Source organism: Halichoerus grypus, chromosome 5 (assembly GCF_964656455.1).
Source record: "Halichoerus grypus chromosome 5, mHalGry1.hap1.1, whole genome shotgun sequence".
NCBI classification, from domain to species: domain Eukaryota; kingdom Metazoa; phylum Chordata; class Mammalia; order Carnivora; family Phocidae; genus Halichoerus; species Halichoerus grypus.
The window spans coordinates 97,933,004-97,951,759 of NC_135716.1; the positions used below are offsets into that span (position 1 = coordinate 97,933,004).

General features: G+C 41.0%; 1 protein-coding gene across 1 annotated transcript in view; it reads left to right on the forward strand.

The window, feature by feature from the left end:
• AKNAD1 (AKNA domain containing 1) overlaps positions 1 to 18,756 on the forward strand; it is a 120,293-nt gene that overhangs the window by 79,923 nt on the left and 21,614 nt on the right. The window contains exons 3-7 of the mRNA XM_078071772.1: positions 4,800 to 5,888; positions 8,021 to 8,060; positions 8,446 to 8,594; positions 8,691 to 8,753; positions 13,882 to 14,012. Coding sequence (XP_077927898.1) covers positions 4,908 to 5,888; positions 8,021 to 8,060; positions 8,446 to 8,594; positions 8,691 to 8,753; positions 13,882 to 14,012 — 1,364 coding nt within the window. The 5' untranslated portion in view covers positions 4,800 to 4,907. The remainder of the gene's footprint in view (positions 1 to 4,799; positions 5,889 to 8,020; positions 8,061 to 8,445; positions 8,595 to 8,690; positions 8,754 to 13,881; positions 14,013 to 18,756) is intronic.

Below are 18,756 nucleotides of genomic sequence, written 5' to 3' on the forward strand. Positions count from 1 at the left end.
GGGGCAGAAGGGGAGGGAGAGAGAGAACTCCAAGCAGACTCTGAGCTGAGCCCAATGTGGGGCTCGATCTCATAACCCTGAGATCATGACCTGAGCCAAAACCAAGAGTCAGACGCTTAACCAACTGAGCCACCCAGGTGCCCCCCAAATAAAAGAATCTTTTTTAAAAAAGATTTCATTTGTTTATTTGAGAGAGAGAGAGAGCACAAGTGGGGGAGGAAGGGCAGAGGGAGAGGGAGAAGCAGACTCCCTGCTGAGCAGGGAGCCCGATTTGGGACTTCATCCCAGTACCCTGATATCATGACCTGAGCCGAAAGCAGATGCTTAACCAGCTGAGCCACACAGGCACTGCAATAAAAAAATCTTAAAAAAAAAAAAAAAAAATCATTGGATCATGAACTTAAAGCTCCTAACTCTAATCTATTCACATTTTTCCTGACACACATATAAAGGAGGAAGAAGAATTTGGATCCAACAGTCAACTATTTTTATTATACTTCATAGGGTTGATCTTAGAAGAGTGGGGTTCAAGACCTGAGTGTTAAGTGGTTCATACTTTAGTGGAGGGCATCTTGCAAGGGTGGGTAGAAACAATGTCTGCTTTTTCCTCTGCCTCTTGGGTCATAGCCTGTCTGGAAGCTAGCAAAGGTCTAAACACAGAACGGAGGGTATTAGGGATGAGATTAAGTGACTGTCACAGGCACACGGTCCCACAGTTTTCCTTTAAAGATGGAAATAATCCTCCAATATAGAACATGATACATAACATTGTATTATCACTAAATGGGCTTAGTGAATAGAACAAACATCACCTACCACCCAGAAACAATGATTCGCTGACCATGTTTGACCTCTAACCACTAAGGAGTTTTGGTTTTCCCTCCTATAGACATTCTTAACTGATTCCATCAGATCCCTAGTCATCCCAACCATGGTTACCTTCTCTTAAACTGGACTAATTAGTGAGCATAAGTCAGCACTTCAACACCAAATTCAGACTTTATAAAAAAGTAAACCACACAAGGGATAGACATCAACATGGTGAGCACCTGTTGCTCAGGGCCCAGACTGAAGTGTTTTCACAGGGCTGGGTCACCGGGATGTGCTAGCCTCATATGCTCAGCGTTCAGGGTGATTTGTGAGCTATTGTTGAGCACATAATGGTCAGTATAGCTACGTAAGCGGTCATGGCCCTAAATGTGTTCACCTGAACTCAGCAAATCAAATTGGGTCTACAGAAAGGTTCTGTTGGGTTCCGACCAGAATCTCTTTGGATTCGCCATTGGATTCTGAGATTGAGCTGGGTTTTGACATGAGAAGATGTTCTGGTTCCTTCCATCTACCTGTAAGAGGCCCTATAATTATAATGCTAAGGATGTAGATTGTCCTTTAACAGACAAAATCCTTTTGATATTTTGTACACACACACACACACACACACACACACAAATAACAATAACAATAATAATATGAGAAGCTATTTTCCCATGTCTAATGAGAGAGTTCCTCAGGCTTCTGGCTTATCTTGGTAGTCTCTCTCTTTTTCTTTTTCTTAGCAAAAACTAAATTTTTATCAGTTCAAGTGGGATGATATTTGAGAAACTAGGATCCGGCTAACAAAGGGTATTTTCTTAGCAAAAAGGGCTTAGAGGTCAGCAAAGTGTATCTCAAGATACAAAGAAGGCATGAGGATGAGTTTGGGGCCGTAGCTTGGGTCACTAAAAGTCCTGCAAGAGTAGAATTCATCTTTCTTTTCTCCTTTCTCTGTAGGCACTTAAAGATACTCTTTTTTCCCTCAGAAATCAGACTTTTCTATTGAAGTATATTTGGCACATAGTATCGTGTAATTTTAAAGTGTACACATGTTAATTTGATACATTTATATATTGTAATATGACTGCCATTGTAGTGATAATTAGTACCTCTATCATATTACATAATTATTATTTCTTTCTAGTGGTTGGAATAATTAAGTTTAGCAAGTTTTATGATTATAATACAATATTGTCTATATTCACTATGCTGTGCATTAGAGCTCTAGCACTTATTTACTATTCATTGAAAATTTATACCCTTAAAAAACATCTGTCCTATCCCTCCACCACCCATCCCCTAGTAACCACCATTTTACTCTCTGTATTTAGGAGTTTGGCTCTTTTAGATTCTACATCTAAGTGATATTATTCAGTATTTGCTTCTCTGATTGACTTATTTCACTTAGTATAATGTGCTCAAGGTCCATTCATGTTGTTGTAAATGGAAGGATATCCTTCTTCCTCATTTTCTTTATCCACTCATTCACTGATGGGCACTTAGGTTGTTTCTATATCTTGGCTGTAGTGAGTAATGCTGCAATAAACATGGAAGTGCATATATCTCTTTGGTATCCTGTTTTCACTTTATGTATATACCCAGAAGTAGAATTGCTGGATAATATGGTAGATCTATTTTAAATTTTTTTGAAGAATCTCCATATTGTTTTCCATAGTGGCTGAACCAATTTACATTCCCACCAACAGTGTTATAAGGGTTCTTTTTTCTTCACATCCTCGCCAACATTTGTTGTTGTCTTCTTGATGATAGCCATTCTAACAGGTGTTAGATAGATATCTCATTGTGATTTTTATTTGCATTTCCCTGTTGATGGGTGATGTTGAATATCTTTTCATGTACCTGTTGGCCATTTGGATGTCTTGGACACATTCTATTTAAATTTATTTAGTGATAGTTTTCACCATCAAACAACATATCCGTTTACAGGTAGATTTTTAAAATAGTTTAAAACTCTTACAGAAATCATGTCTCAGATATGCTATTTCTTCCTCTAACCTTTAGATATACCCACAAATAGAGTACCTAGCCTTCCATATCTGGGCATTCTTCAGTATTCCAGCACTGAAATTGTTTTTGTTTTTCATTTTTAAACTACCATCTATTGAATGCTCACCTGTGCCAAACACTATGCCAAGAGCTTTACATGCATGATCTCATGTTCTTCTAGCAATCCCGTGAACTAGGTATTATTCTGATTTTTCAGAAGAGGAAACTAAGACTCAGAAAAATTAAGTAACTGGCCCGATGGCATATAGCTAATGAGTAGAGAAGTTGGAATTCACATCTACATCTCTCAACTCTTGCTTTCCCACTGTGCTTTTGACTTTCCTGGGAAGCATTTTCCCTTGTTCTTCAATTTGGGTTGGAGTAGCCTATGATTCTGTTCATGAAGATATACCTCACTTTACAGTAAATATTAGGCACTAAATAATTTAAAGTAATCCTGCAGTGTTTCTTCTTCTTCTTCTCCCATCCTTCTACTCTCCCTATTCCTTCCTCCCCCTCTTTTCCTCTTCCTCTTCCCCTTCTTCCCTTCTTCCTATCTTCTCCCTCCCTCCATTCCCCCTCCCCCCTTGCTTTAAACAAAATATCTTTTTGATTTGAGTTCTCTAACATTGGCACATATCTACAAATTAAGATTTTTGAACACGGTTCTGTAAGCGTCTTTACCACATTTAGTTTGTACTCCTTTTTCTTAGCTCATTTTTTTGGTCAGACATACTATTTTAGATTTTCAGGTTATCTAATAAACCACAAGTTCACAGACTCATAAAAATTTAGAGGGGGAGACAGCTTCAGAGATCCGCTCATCCAACCCTGTCATTATATGGGCAAGGGAGGCAGCGGGTGGCTGCAGGACCCTGGTTGAGTCAGAGTCTCAGTTATTCCACCTAAAACTGGAGGAAATCTTACTGCTTCTAAGGAGTTGTTCCAAAAGTTCACAAATCAGGAGGAGATATCTAAATGGATGTTTTCAATTTTGTTTAAAAGAAAGAAAGACTGATACCAAGTGGCAGATGGTTTTGCTCTGATCATTTTCAGGAGTATCCCTAAGATACACTGCTACCACCAGACTGTGGCCACCAGTCAGGACTGCTCAGAGCAAGGTAACCTCTCCGACTGGCTTCTGCTCAGGTTTTAATCAGAAGAGGGATGCTTGGCGGCAGACTGGCCTCTGGGTGTTCAAAAGGACTTTTTGTTCCTTGGTCATATTTCTGTTAGTCCTTCTCTGCCTTTCTTTAACATACAAGAGAAAATCAGGAGAAGGGGACCAGAATGTCTGGAGGGACAGAAGAAAAAGCCCCAGAACAGAGAAGGCTGGTGGTTATGTTTGAGCTGAGCCAGCTTTCAGTAACATACAATGTGGAGGCCTGTCAGTGATGTGTGGACAAGTGACAGCCCTGGCATTTTTTTTTTTTTTTTTTAACACAAAGGTAGTATATATTTATTTTTTTTTTTAAGATTTTATTTATTTATTCATGAGAAACAGAGAGAGAGAGAGGCAGAGGGAGAAGCAGGCTCCCAAGGAGCAGGGAGCCCGATGCGGGACTCGATCCCAGGACGCTGGGATCATGACCTGAGCCGAAGGCAGACGCTTAACCATCTGAGCCACCCAGGCGCCCCAGCCCTGGCATTTTAACGTAGCAATCCTTCACTTGCATCCTAAGCTCCTATTTTGGGAGAATAAATTCCAAATAGCATTTCCAAGGACAGATTGATAAATATTTGGTCATTAACTAGAGACCAAATTCTCCCTCAAAATTTAATGAATAAGAAAATGTAAAACCTCCTCCCAACTTTTTTTTTTCTTTATTCCTTGCTTATATACCACTTGGCTGAGTGTTCTGCCTTATGTTTGTTAAATGAAAAGCATCCATTTTGTTCTGGCATAAACAGCAATATAAGCATAGTTTCATACATTATTCCAATGTATTTAACAATGAGGTTCTTCTCATTTTGCACAGAATAGGACACACAATGAAGACAATCAATGAAAACCAGAAGATCTACTGTTATAATTAAGAACATCAAGAATAGGCAGCAAGGGACGAAGGAGGTCAGGCTGCACATACATGGACAAAGCCAATTTCTTAGAAGATACAACTTCTAAGCAACAGAAAGATTTGCCTTACGATGGGGATTTCTCCCAAATTAAGATACACAGTGATTACAATTTTACCTCAAAAAATGACATCCTTGATGTCTCAAATCAAATTCCTTTAACAGTAGATGACCTTCAAGAAAAGGCTACATATAAAGAGACTTGCAGAAATGCAGACATGGCCATGACTCTGGGTAAAATGACTAAAACTGTTATCAACAAAAACTATGATAAAGAGAAACAATCCACTGTAAATCTTGATATTCTGGCTAATGAAAGAGACCCTTCCAAGTCAAACATTTCTGATATTTTACTCCATCATCTTTCCAATCAGGAATTCTTAAAAGGTCAAGGCATTAATTGTGAAACTTTCCCAGAGATTTCTAATGCTGACAGTTCTGATGAAGCTATTGTTAAAAATATTATTTTGCGCTATGTTAAGAATTCTTGGCCAAAAGAACAAACCCCAGAACTCACAGACCAACTGAGCCCCAAAAGGGGTGGTGAAAACAGCAATATGCCCCGTTGTTCACTAACTGTGACAGAAGGAAACGCCTCTGACTTAGAGGCTGCTGGAGAGAGCAGCCATCAAGAAACTTCACATTTTCTAACTAAAATCAAGAGTCCGCATGATAAACCAATAAGTTGCCAAGGGCAGCCACCCCAGAAACTGCAGACCAAAAAAGCAGTTTCAGGCACTGGGTTCAAACACGGCCATAGTCTGGTTCATTACGAGTTAACTGATTTCCCTGAGGTTGCTCCCAGAGGGAAAGTCCCTAAAAATAAAACAATTAATAAACCACTTACAACAGATAAACAAGTCAGCTTTTCTCCTAAATTGAGAGATAAGTCAGCTATTGTGCAAGATATTTTAGAAAGCATGTCTAGGTCAAACTGTATTGAAAGACAAGGACAGAAAAGGAAAACTGCTGAACCTTCACAACAGATAGAGGTAAGTGAAAGTGGTCTCCAGGAAATGCATGATCGGGGCCACTTCTCATCCGTATCAGTGTGGGTCTTTGCAAGGTGCATAGAACTGACCTAATCTTTGACCTCTCAGAAGCTCAGTGGGTGTCTTCCTGAGAAGAATCAGGGGCTGGACAAACAACAACACATCATAGAATAAACTCCAAATTCTTTGACCTGGAATTTGAGTTTCCCCATTTTTTTGGCTCCATCCTACCCTTATAAACTTAGCTCTCATCCCCCAGGAGTCATCCTCAGTGAAGTGGCTGGTCCCCAAGCTCTCTGGGCCTGCACCCTTGGAGCTCCTGCCCCACATGGAACATCCCACCTCTGCTTGTCAAAGACGTGCGCATTTTCATGGCCCCCTTCAATTCCCCGTTGGCTGGGGGACTTTCTGAGCCTCACTCCCACCCCCAGTCAGTCCTTCACATCCTCTGTTGTTTAGGTTTCTGTCAGAGCATTTATTTATGTCAGCCTGCTTTGGATCATGATAATTTGGAAATATCCATTTCTTCCACTAGACTTGAGTACTCTGGAGGGCAGCAACTTTGTCTTCATCATTCTATTGCCTAATTCCTCCAGGGACCTGGCCTTCTGCCTTCCATATATTACATCCTTAGTTATTAATGCTAAATCAAATCAAATTTAGGTCTTTAATAACATTCCAAGCTTCCTATATTGGCAACTATTTAGTAGCAGTTTTTTTAATGCTTACATTGGGATTTTCTTTATTTTTTTTAAGTAATCTCTACACCCAACATGGGGCTCAAACCCACCACCCCAAGATCAAGAGTTGCATGCTCTACTGACTGAGCCAGCCAGATGCCCCCGAAGACCAAATTTTGTTAATGTTTAATTTATACTATTTCCCCTTTCCTCATCTTCCCATCCCCCCATCCAACTTCCCAACACATTGAGGCTTGGGACCTCATTGATTACTTGAGGTTCAGTAGTTAGGTAAATTCGCATTAATGATCAAAGTAAACATTTTAGCTCTCTGGCACTTTGCCCACACAGTATGATCTTTCCCTTAAGCTGTGTACGAAGGGCACTCTGAACTGGAAAACACTCTCTGCCTGTTTCCATTTCCACCCCTTCATGCTTCAGCCCTCTCTTTCAGCCAAATGCTCTGGGGAGCCTGCGCAGAACACCCACCCACGCCCACCCCCCACACACCTGAAGCCAGCAGCCCACCTGGCCTTGACTGGTATGCTTCTCTGTGTCTGACACTGGCAAGTCTCAGGGGTCCTCATTCGGCTTGCAGGAAAACACCCCTGGGGATGCCCAGTCCTTGGGCCTGGAGGTGAGTAGGAACAGATTGGATATTAGGCTCACCTCTCTCTGGCTGTGGCAGCCTAAAGTCAAGTGTGTGATTTTCTCTAGTCCTGTCGATTAAGGCTGGAGAATAGACTATGCATCATACCATTGAGGTATTCGTCATAACCAAAGTCTAGTTTGACCACCACCGTTGAGTGCTTGGGCACGAGCATGTTTCTGAGCTTTCTGTGTTGAGAGCAGTGGGAAGACCTCAGGGTGAGTCACTCTGGAATTTAAGCTCCTGTCCTGTTAGTCTGTGGTGAGTAAACAATCACTATCTTGACTCACATTTTGGAACTTAATGCCTACGTTTTTTTATTATTCTCTAGAGTGTGGCTACTGTGTGCACAGTGTTAGTGAGAACACCGGCCACAGGGCTGGTGAGAAGACCAACAGTGGTCCCTGCCCTCATGGAGCTTATGGTCCAGTTTTGGGAGAAATGTTTCAGTAGTCCCCGTAATACTATCGAACATGGTAGTAGTAACAGCTGATGTGTCATGAATGCTTTAACCACGTGCCAGATCTTATGGTAATACCTAACATTTCATCCTCATAACAACCCTAGGAGGTAGGTTCTATTTCTATCCTCATCTTATTGCTGAGGAATTTGAGGTTCACAGTGATGAAGTAATTGTCTTGAGTCACCCAGCAGATAAGTGTCAGAGTGGAATTCAACCTTGGCATCAGGGACCCAGCTCTTGACACAACTCTGGGCCGCCTCCATGATGACCACACATTTTGGATCTTTTTGAATAATGGCGTTAACAATAAATAGTGCTTTCTTATCCTTTAATTGTACAGATGGAACCCACAATACATATTCACCAAGAACATCTCACAGGTACTAATATTTGATTTGATTTGATTTTTTTATTTTTTTAGAGGGAGAGAGAGAGAGAGGAGATGGGAGGAGGGGCAGAGGGAGAGGGAGAGAGAAAATCTTAAGCAGGCTCCACGCCCAGCATGGAGCCTGATGTGGGGCTCGATTTCACGACTCTGAGATCATGACCTGAGCGGAAATCAAGAGTCAGACGCTTAACTGACTGAGCCACCCAGGCGTCCCAGGTACTAATATTTTTAAACCTTTTTGATTTAGATATACATTTTGAAAACTTTTGTTAAATAGCAAATGGTGGTCGTTGCCACAGACTTCTGTTTTTTGTACTTAATAAATCTGCAGTAAAGTTGAGATGAATGGAAGCCAAAACTTATTCTTTCTTATACAGGAATAGAATCAGAGATGAGTCTCTTTAAGGTGTCATCAATGTCTCAGAAAGACATTTTCCCAAGTTCTTCTTCCATATTTCAGAAGATAACCCAGGGGAAACAGATGTGCCAGAAGTTGAAAGAACAGACTGATCAACTGAAGACTAAAGTAATGTTTTTAAAGCTTATTATGATGAATAGAAGTGACCAAATTCAGACATAACACATCATGCCATTAATGAAATATTGCGTTTTTTCACTGCAGGTACAAGAATTTTCCAAAAGCATAGCAGAAGACTCTCCCTATCATTTGCAAGATAAGAGGCTGGTAATAAATTTAATCCAGTTTTAAACATCTCTGTTAGGGAATTTGACTTGGGTAAATACAAATGACTTTATAGCACCATGTTTTCTCTTCATTGGTGGGAGTAGAAATGTTCTGGTGGAAATACTTTGCTGAAGATTAAGGGCAGTGACCTCCAGAGGCCTGGCCTTGTGTCTTACATATATTATGCTCTTAATTATTAATGATGAATTGAATTAAGATCTTTAATAACATATTTCAAGCTTGATATATTTGGTAACTAGTATGAAATGTTGTTAGTGTTTAATTTACACTATTTCCACTTTCCCCATCTCCCCACCCCCCCACCCAGCCTCCCAACACGCTGAGGCTGAGGATCTCTTTGGTTATTTGAGGCTCGGGGGCTTTGTGTTACAGGGGCTAAAAGAGCTTAGAATTCTATCTCTACATGTATTTAGCCCTCTCTCATTCTCAGGGGAATCTATTACCTATGGCTATTATTCCTTAGCAGTCACCCCACAATAAATCTGAGACCATGGTAGGCTTAAGAGAATAACATGTCAGTTATAAAGGGCAAGTCCATCCAGAGTTGTTGAGTCCTGGGGGATACAGGTTATAAAATTTCCCAGTACCTGACAACTCAATATATAAAACTTTGAAAACTTAAAACTGATCTTAAAGCTATGCTTTTCAGATCAAAATCTGTGACTGTCACATCCTTGCTTGTTGTTGCATTTAATCAAATCACTAATTTATACTGTAACCACACAGCCTTGTTCATCAGTGCCAGGGTTGTGGGACGTTGGGGTGGAGCATGGCAATGGGGCAGAAAGCTGAGATTGCTAGAGTCAGAAATGTGCAGAGTCAAAGATGCTGTTCAGGCCATTAGGTCAGCAACAGGTGATCAGAAGGCAGGTGGTCAGAAGTCCCGATGTGAAGGACCACAAGCAAAGCTCAGGGCAGGCTGTGCAGTGGAAATCAGACAGCATAGACAAAAACCAGGAGGACTCAAATGTTATGAGACACAATGCAACAGTGCATTATTCATTCGTTCTTCATGTTAATTAAATAACTCATTCATCCATTCATTCAACAAACACTTATCAGGTACTTCCTATGTCCCAGACATTTTACCAGGTACTAGGGATTTGGAAATGAAGAAACAGTTTCAAGTGGCTTACAGTCTCCTAGGAACAACAGATTGATAAACAGATAAGCAACATGAAGCTCGAGAAATATTACATATAATGCTAATGGCAGCCTAGAAGAGGCTCACCCTTGCCAATCAGAGGGCACTTGGGAAGGCTCCCTGGAAGTGACTGACCTGTGAGCTTGACACTGTAGGATGAATATGTATGAGATTGGCAAAGTAGGGGCAAGAGGGTGTTCCAAGAAAAGGAATCAGCAGGTACAATGGCACAGGCGACAGGGAGTGCTGATAGTTTGAGGAACTGTATGGCAGTGTAATTGGCCAGATGGAGCTCAGGGTAGGGTGGTGAAAAGAAAGAGAGGAAATGAGAGAGGGGGTTAAGGACTACATCATGAAAGACCTTTAAACCATGCTAAGAGCTTAGATTTTACCCTGAGGTTAAGTGATGGGGCAACATTGGAGGATTGAAAGCCAAGAAATGGTGAGCACACTGGGGGCAAGTCTGTAGCTAGGAAGCCATACTCCAGGTAGCAAGTTATGAGGGCCTGAACCAAAACTGGCAATGAGGATTGAGAGGGGAACACAGCTAAGAGTTTAAGCAAGTGGTGGCAGATTAAGAGGAGTGAATAAAGGAAGGGAGGAGGCTTGGATGAGTTTCAGATTTCTAGCTTGGCCAACCAAGGTCTTGACTAAAAATGGAAGATCCAGTTCCTAGTGGGTGTGGGAGGCGAGCAGGAGGCAAGGCACCAAGTTCATTTTGAGGTCCTTATAGGACATCCAATTGGAGAGATCCAGTAGGCAATTAGACCAATGGATCTGGGCCTCAGAGGGGTTGTTTGGGCAGAAATGTAAATTTGGGTATAGCTGTGGGTTGAAGCTATGAAGTATATGAGATTGCCCAGGCAACATGCAAAGTAAGCAGCAAAGAAGCACAAGGAAAGAATCAGCAAACAGGGGCAGGCAAAGGAAGAGGGAGACTGACGAGGAGTGACCCGAAACATCAAGGCAGACCTACAAGGGGCAGAGCTGTTAAAGCCAAAAGAAAAGAAGGGGGCATGGCCACATCATCAGATGTTCAAATAAGGAGGAAAAAATCAAGAAGTGCATTGGATTTGGCCAACAAGAGATCATGAGGGACCTTGGCAAACCCAGTTTTAATGAAGTGGCAGATCTGTTGAAGCCAGATTGCCGGAGTTAAGGAGTGAATGATAAAGGAGATAAAAAAATCCAGGCTTTCAGGAACGGGGAGAAAACAGATTTTTATTTTTTATTGTATTTTTTATAAGGATTTTATTTGACAGAGAGTGCACAAGCAAGGGGTAGTGGCAGAGGGAAAGGGAGAAGCAGGCTCCCTGCTGAGCAAGCCCAATGGGGGGCTCCATCCCAGGACTCCAAGATCATGACCTGAGCTGAAGGCAGATGCCCAACTGATTGAGCCACCCAGGCGCCCCGAACACAGATTTTTAAAGGGCTGAGCAAAGCAGAGGGAACTGGTACCAAGCACTAGTGTTCTGAGGCTTCAATCCAGGAAGTTTCTCCTTGATGCTAGATGATATGTGGGGATTTGTGCTGGGATGGAGAGGAGAGTCAAGGTGACTCCTGACAGTGTCAGCCTTGGCCTGAGAGTTCTAGGCCCATTTGATTCAGTGCTAGAAGAAGGCCAGACAGGGCTAAAACTAACCTCAGGAAAAAAAAATCTAAAAAAAGGGGGTGCCTGGGTGGCTCAGTTGTTAAGCGTCTGCCTTCAGCTCAGGTGATGATCCCAGAGTCCTGGGATCGAGCCCCGCATTGGGCTCCCTGCTCGGTGGGAAGCCTGCTTCTCCCTCTCCCACTCCCCTTGCTTGTGTTCCCTCTCTCCCTGTCTCTTTCTCTGTCAAATAAATAAATTTAAAAAATCAAAAATCAAAAACTAAAACTAACCTCAGCACAACAGAATGGAAAGCACTTGGATGTTGGAGCAGACATTCTAGTTCTACATACTGGTTGTATGATCTAAGACATGAAGTGTGTCTTCCCACCCCAGAGTTGCTATGAGAATTAGAGGAAGTACATTTATGGCTAGAAAAACACGCTATATCTTCTTTGGAGATATAATACAATTTAAATCCCAAGATCTTAAGTGATAATTTGTGATTGGCTTTCTCTCTTTTCTCTTTCCTTTGAACACCTAATTCCTTCTCACGGTTTTCACTGCCGTCACCATCTACCAGTTCCTAAATTACTGGTCCTAACTTCTCATCTACAGCTCCAAATGTTTGTGTGTATCTTCACTTGGCTCTCCTGCTCTCACTGAAAATTCTACTCGTCCAACATTGACAGCTTCATTCACATCTGTTAGTCTTTTCAAATTCCTCATTTTAAGTCAAGGGTTTCGCATTCTTTCCGCCTCCCAAGCTAGAAACCAGAGCGTTATCTGTGAGATTTATAGTATCAGTCAGGGTCCTGGCAGGACCTTGACGGTTTACTCCAGTGGAGCAACTGAGGAGAGTTTAATAAGGCCTCATTTTACAGCGGTGCAGGCAAGGTTAGGGGAAACCAATAAGGGACAGAGAGCATCTCATAGAAGGAACAGTGGGGCAAATGGGATGGAGGAAGAGCAGATTTTGGAGCCCAGGGAGAGTAGCTATAGCAGTAGGAGAAGCTGATACAGGCAGGAGGACATCAGGGAAATAAAGACCCCTACCTCATCCTTCATTTCTCTCTTCTCCTGTTGTCTTCTACTGGCTGAAACCAATGCTGGGGCAAGGGAGCCTGTTGATGCAGTCCATTGGAGGTCAGCCTCCTGGCTGGGGCGCAGAGAAAGATGGAGGATGCATCTGGGCAGGGGACATGGGAAATATCTACCACACCTGCCATTTTGTATGCCCTATGGCCAATATGTTTCCAAACTTGTTTATTCATTTTTAATAATCAGAAGTAATCATTATGGTGATGATCCTGGCACTCAGCATTAACTCATTTAATTTTCACAGTATGAGGTGAGGGCTATTATTATCTCAGATGAGAAAACTGAAGTTTAGAGATCAAGTTGACTAAAATCATACAATTATTAGGTGATAGAGTCTGAACTTGAGCCCCAGGATGTCTGATCCTGTAACCCCATTGTGCTATATGCAGTATCTCTCCAGTCACCCTTTCCTTCCCATGTTCATGAACACTGCCTGGCCCAGGCCCTCCTGGGCATTCTCTAAGCCTGACTTAGCTCTCACTTTTACTGAGCCATGGCAAAATCCTCGAATCCAGTCTCTTTTCCCAACTGGAATAAAATCCATAAGACCAGGGGTGGTTGTGCCTGATGTAATTTTTGTATCTCTCATACGTTTGGCCCGGGGCCACACACAGGCAGTGCTCAGGGCTGCAAGGCTGAAGCCTCTATACATCAAGACCAGACCTTAACCTTCACGGCTTAAGTATTCATCTGCATGGCGCTGCATGTGTGGACGTCTCGAAGACCCATTCGAAGCTCTGGCTAAACTTCTTGGTGTTCCTTCCCCCATCTCACCCTCCAAGTGCTGTAGACTCAAGCTCAGATCCTCTAATATCAGTTCCTTTTAAGGTCTGTGTGGCTTCAGGCATACCTCCTAGAGCTCCAATTTCCTCCTGTATACAGCTGAGATAATAAAATCTATTCTGCAACATTTACAACATTGATGTGTGGATTAAGTAAGACAATGCACGGGAAAGTAAGCTACAAATCATTCTGCAAAAGCACAGGATTACTGATATCCTATTAAGGAAGTTCAGAGGCCCCTAAGTGGGTTCTGGGAGAGAAATCAGGTCATTGTATTGAAAAAGCTGTGTGCTAGGAGGGTGTTGTAAACGTGGAGATGGCTCTTGGGTAGACCGTATTTTAGATGTCACACTCAAACAAAACAATGGCCGGGAGAAGGATTGTGGCTTTATTTTGAAACTACCGTAGAGTACACCGCCCTTGTATTTGGGGGAAACCAACCACAAGCAGAGGCTTCCATGTGCATGATTCCGGTGACTTTACTGCTGCAGGTCCTGGAGAAACTGCAGGGACATCTTGAACTGCTGGAGCAGGAGTTTCTGGACAACAAGGAGATGCATCTGACTTTGAAGCAAGTTCACAGGCATGAATCCCCAGCTGTCGGTGACTTTGATCCAGAAAGGTCAGGGTTAAACTGTGTGAGGTGGAGGGGGCAGAGGCGACCTCCTTCAGGTGGGATTCTGAGGTGGCTGCCGGCCTAGTGATTGCACAGGCCCTGGTCTAGGGTCAGCAAAAACTCTGCCACCAGTGAACAGGTGTTACCCCATGTGACAAGCAGTGTGGAATCCCCACTACATATGAAGTCCTGGGCTGGGCACTGACCCAGACGGAGTCCTGGAAATGAACAATTGTCCCCTGGAGGAGAGATTTTGTACTACCATCTTGTCCTTTGTTGGATGTCAGAATTGGTTCTGAGACTCAGAACAGCACGAGAAAACTCTAGAAAGGCTCACACGCTAACCCCAGAGGGCCTTCTCTCCAAGATCCTCGTGTCCTGCCCTTCACCCCACTCCTGCCTCTGTTTCCCCTGCCTGGTTCTTCTGTCCCCTTCTCTCCCCCTCCCCTTTTCTTTCCCATCCACAGACAATTCCACCGGGGCAGTGGGCCTGAGAGGACCAGTGTTAGGTTGGTTAATGTGGGGCCGAAGGACCCACAAATCCCTGTAAAGGGAAAATGTTAAAGCTTAAAGTCAAAATGACTTCTGAGTTAGTTCACATTAGAAACTTGGAAGCAAACTCACTGAAGTTTCCAACCGGCCATTATTTTATGGCCCTGTGCTCCTTTCTCCAATCCAAATAATTTTAAGATGTATTCCAGGACTCAAGGCTAGGATTGTTTCCATTTAATTTCCTGGTATGAATTAAAAGAATCCATTTAGGAGGCTTAATCTTTGTGAGTGCAGCTCTTTCTATTCATAGCATTTTCACATGGAATCATTATTGAGGCCAGATTACCTTAATGGTTTATATTTTGGCCCTAGTGTCCTGAGGTATTTCCCCCCTGCCCAAAGGACAATTTTACTTTTTCAAAATGAATGAAATCTCTGTCTACCGTTATTTCCATACTGAGTAATTAGACAGCAAGGATGAGGTTTTACTATTGATTTTTCCCCCCAAAGGCTTATTTTGTTTTCTGGGAAAAGAAAGATCTCTACATATTTTCACTATTTATTTAAAAACTAATAGAGTAAGGATATTTATTTTCCAAGGAATCCCACTCGTCTGGGCAGTCATTTTAAAGTCAGGCCTCGGTGCACAGTGAGACCAAAGTTATGCAACGCCATATTTATATCCTAGTTACACCCACAGTGTGCTGGACCCAGTATAAATCAAAAGAGTTTCAACTGCAATTATATCCCAGATACAGGAAAAGCTTTCAATACTGGGGCAAGGGAAGGACCCAGTCTCTCCCAAAACTGAGTTAAAACCAGCTCAGAGCAAGCAAGGCTCCTCAGCTTGACACTGGTCCTCTTGTTCTTGCATGGGCATAACGTGGCAATGAACAGAACCCCATATAATTGTCCAGAACCTTCTAAGTGTTGAATCCAAAGGCCATTGTAGATGGCTTTCTGCAGGGGAAAGAATTCTGCTGATTCGTTGACGAATTACTTGTTTAAGTCCACTATGTGCTCATATTACCTTGAAAAGGTAATATGCAAAAATAGTTGTTTTATTTCATGTAGCTTGTTTGTCAGAATGTAGTCTGATAGTCATTTCACACGCTAATACCAGAAGCCAAGAGGTCAAGGAATGGGGTTCTTTCTCCACCAATCCCTTCTCTCTGATATTATGAGCATACAATCTTGTCTTCTGCTTTATGGAAAAGATCACAAATTCCCTCAAAAATGTCTTTTCTGGGGCACCTGGCTGGCTCAGTCAGAAGAGCATGCGACTCTTGATCTCAGGGTTGTGAGTTCAAAGCCCACATTGGGTGTAGATATTACTAAAAAATAAATAAACTTAAAAAAAATGTCTTTCCCCTATCTCCAGATCTACATGTTTTCACCTCCTCTTTCTTCCTTCACTCACTTGCAACCCATCTGGCCATGGTCCTTGAGCCCATTTCTTCCCACCACCTTCAGGCCTTGCTCCACCATTTCACTTCCTTCCGATTTTCAGCCTCTCCTTGTCCCCTGCCTAGTTCTTGTCCACCTGCCAGATTAGAGCATATTTTCCTATATTTTACTTGACTCTCGATAGGGTTTTCCATGCTTAAATCTTTGTACCACTGCTTACTGAGTAGAGCAGCCTTTCCCACTGGATGGAAAAGCCACTTTTATCCTATAAAAAAAACCTTTCCACGGGTAGATGGGTCTGGTTCAATTCCATCCCATTGAGTTACGTTTCTATTTCCACCTTAACCACACCGTTTTAAATGACTATAGTCTAGTGTACATTTTGAAATATTTCTTCTTTAAAAGTTGTTAGCTGTTCTTGCACCTTCTTCTTACCCATAAACTTTATAATCAGCTCACCAAATTTCCTTCATGAAATTCCACTAGAATTTTGTTTAGAATTGTGTTGAATTTCCAGATTAGTTAGAGAAGAGTTAAAACCTTTGCAACGAGTATTCCCACCCAAGAGCATATTTTCTTCATGTAGATTTCATGAATGTTTTGTTAGACTTATTCCTAGCTATTTTATAGGTTTTCTGAGCATTAGTAATAGACGTTTTCTGTAATTGATATACAGGAAATAAAGAAAAATCGTATATTTAACTTGTGCTGGATTACCTTACACAAGTTTGCTTTTAGTGTTCTTTGATTATCCATTGATTGTCTTAGTTTTTAGGTGTGACAGTCATAGCATTTGAAAATAACTCCCCCCCTAAATATTTATACTTTATTTTTTCTTCCTTCCAATTCTTATATATCACATTTCTTTTTATTGATTTATTTCATTTGCTAGGTTTTGCAAAACAATGATAAATAATACTAGCAAAAGCAATCATTCTTGTCATGTTCTGAACAGTAAGGGAATTTTTTCCAAGTATGATACTTGCTGTGGTTTCAAGTAGAGAGCTTTATCAAGATTCTACTCCTAGTTTACTAGGATTAGATTTTTTTTTAAATTTAGGAAAATGTTTAATCTAGTGGGATTTAGAAATCTATTTCCTAAATCTATTAATATAGATTAATTAACCTATAATTAATATTAACATATTATTAAACATCCTAATGTTTATAGAATGATTTGGGAAATTTTCCCTTTTCTTTTTATGTTCCAACTTAAAGTCTTTCTAGAACTCATTCCTAATCCCACTTGGATTTGGTGCCTTTTGGGGGGTAGATTTTCGATAATCTTTTCTATTTTTCTCTGGTTAGTTTTTTCAGATTTTCTACCTCTTTTTGAGTAGATTTTAATAATTTATGTTTTCCTAGAGACTTGTTCATTTCATCTAGATTCTAAACTGTGTTGGTATAAAGTTGTTCAATCCCATTTGATTAAAAATTTTTCTTCTGTTATCTTTCCTTTCTCGTTCTTAATGCTTTTCAGTCAGACTTTCCACTGGTTTATTTTATAGATATTTTCAAAGAAAATGTTTTATTGATCAAATTCTTTCCAGTTCCATTTATTTCTCCTTTTGGGGGGTTTATCTTGTGGTTCTTTTTCTATCTTCCTGTTTTGAATATTTAGCTTATTGATTTTGAACTTTTCCCTCTAGTAAATGCATTTTAAGCTGTAAATTTTCCTCAGAGTACTGTACTAGCTACATTACATTGGTTTTACATGTTGTTTTCTCATTTATTATTCAGTTGTAGAGTATCCCTATTCTCTATTTTTATTTCCTAGTAACCCAAGAGTTATAAGGATGAGTGTTAAAATTCCCAATTAGTTTTTTGTTGTTGCTGTATTTTTGTTATTAATTTCCAGTGATCAAAGAATGTGGGTGGTATAATTTTAAGACTTTTTAAGAGTATCTTTAGCTTCACAGAAAAATTGAGAGGAAGATACAGAGATTTCCCATATACCTCTGCCTGCACACATGCACAGTCTCTCCCATTATCAACATCCCCCACCAGAGTGGTACATTTGTTACAACTGATGAACCTACACAGATAAATCATAATTGTCCAAAGCCCAGAGTTTGCATTGGGGTTTACTCTTGGTGCTGTACATTCTATAGTTTAGACAAATGTATAGTGACTTGTACCCATCTTTATGGCATCATACAGAGAATTTTCACTGTCCTGAAAATCCTTTGTACTCCACCAATTCATCTTTCCCCCCACCCCAGCCTCTGGCAATCGCTGATCTTTTTACCGTTCCTATAGTTCTGCCTTTTCCAGAATGTCACATAGTTAGAATCATGCAATATGTAGACTTTTCAGATTGAGCTTCTTCTACTTAGTAATCTGTATTTAAGGTTCCTACATGTCTTTTCATGACTTGAAAACTCATTTTTTAGTGATGAGTAATATTCCATTGTCTAGATGTGCCACAGTTTATTTAGCCATTCACCTACTGAAGGACATCTCGGTTGCTACCAAGTTTTGAAAAGTATGACTATAGATGCTATAAACTTCTGTGTGCAAGTTTTTTTGTGTCAACATAAATTTTCAGCTCCTTTGGGTAAATACCAAGGAGTCTGATTGCTGGATCGTATGGTAAAAATATGTTTAGTTTTGAAAGAAACTGTCAAACTGTCTTCCAAAGTGGCTGTACCATTTTGTATTCCCACCAGCAATGATTGAGAGTTCCTATTGCTCCACATCATTGCCAGTATTTGGTTGTTAGCATTCCAGATTTTGGCGATTCCACTAATGTATAGTGGTATCTCATTGTTGTTTAAATTTGCATTTCCCTTATGACATATGTTGTGGAGCATCTTTTCATAAGCTTATTTCCCATCTGTATATTTTCTTT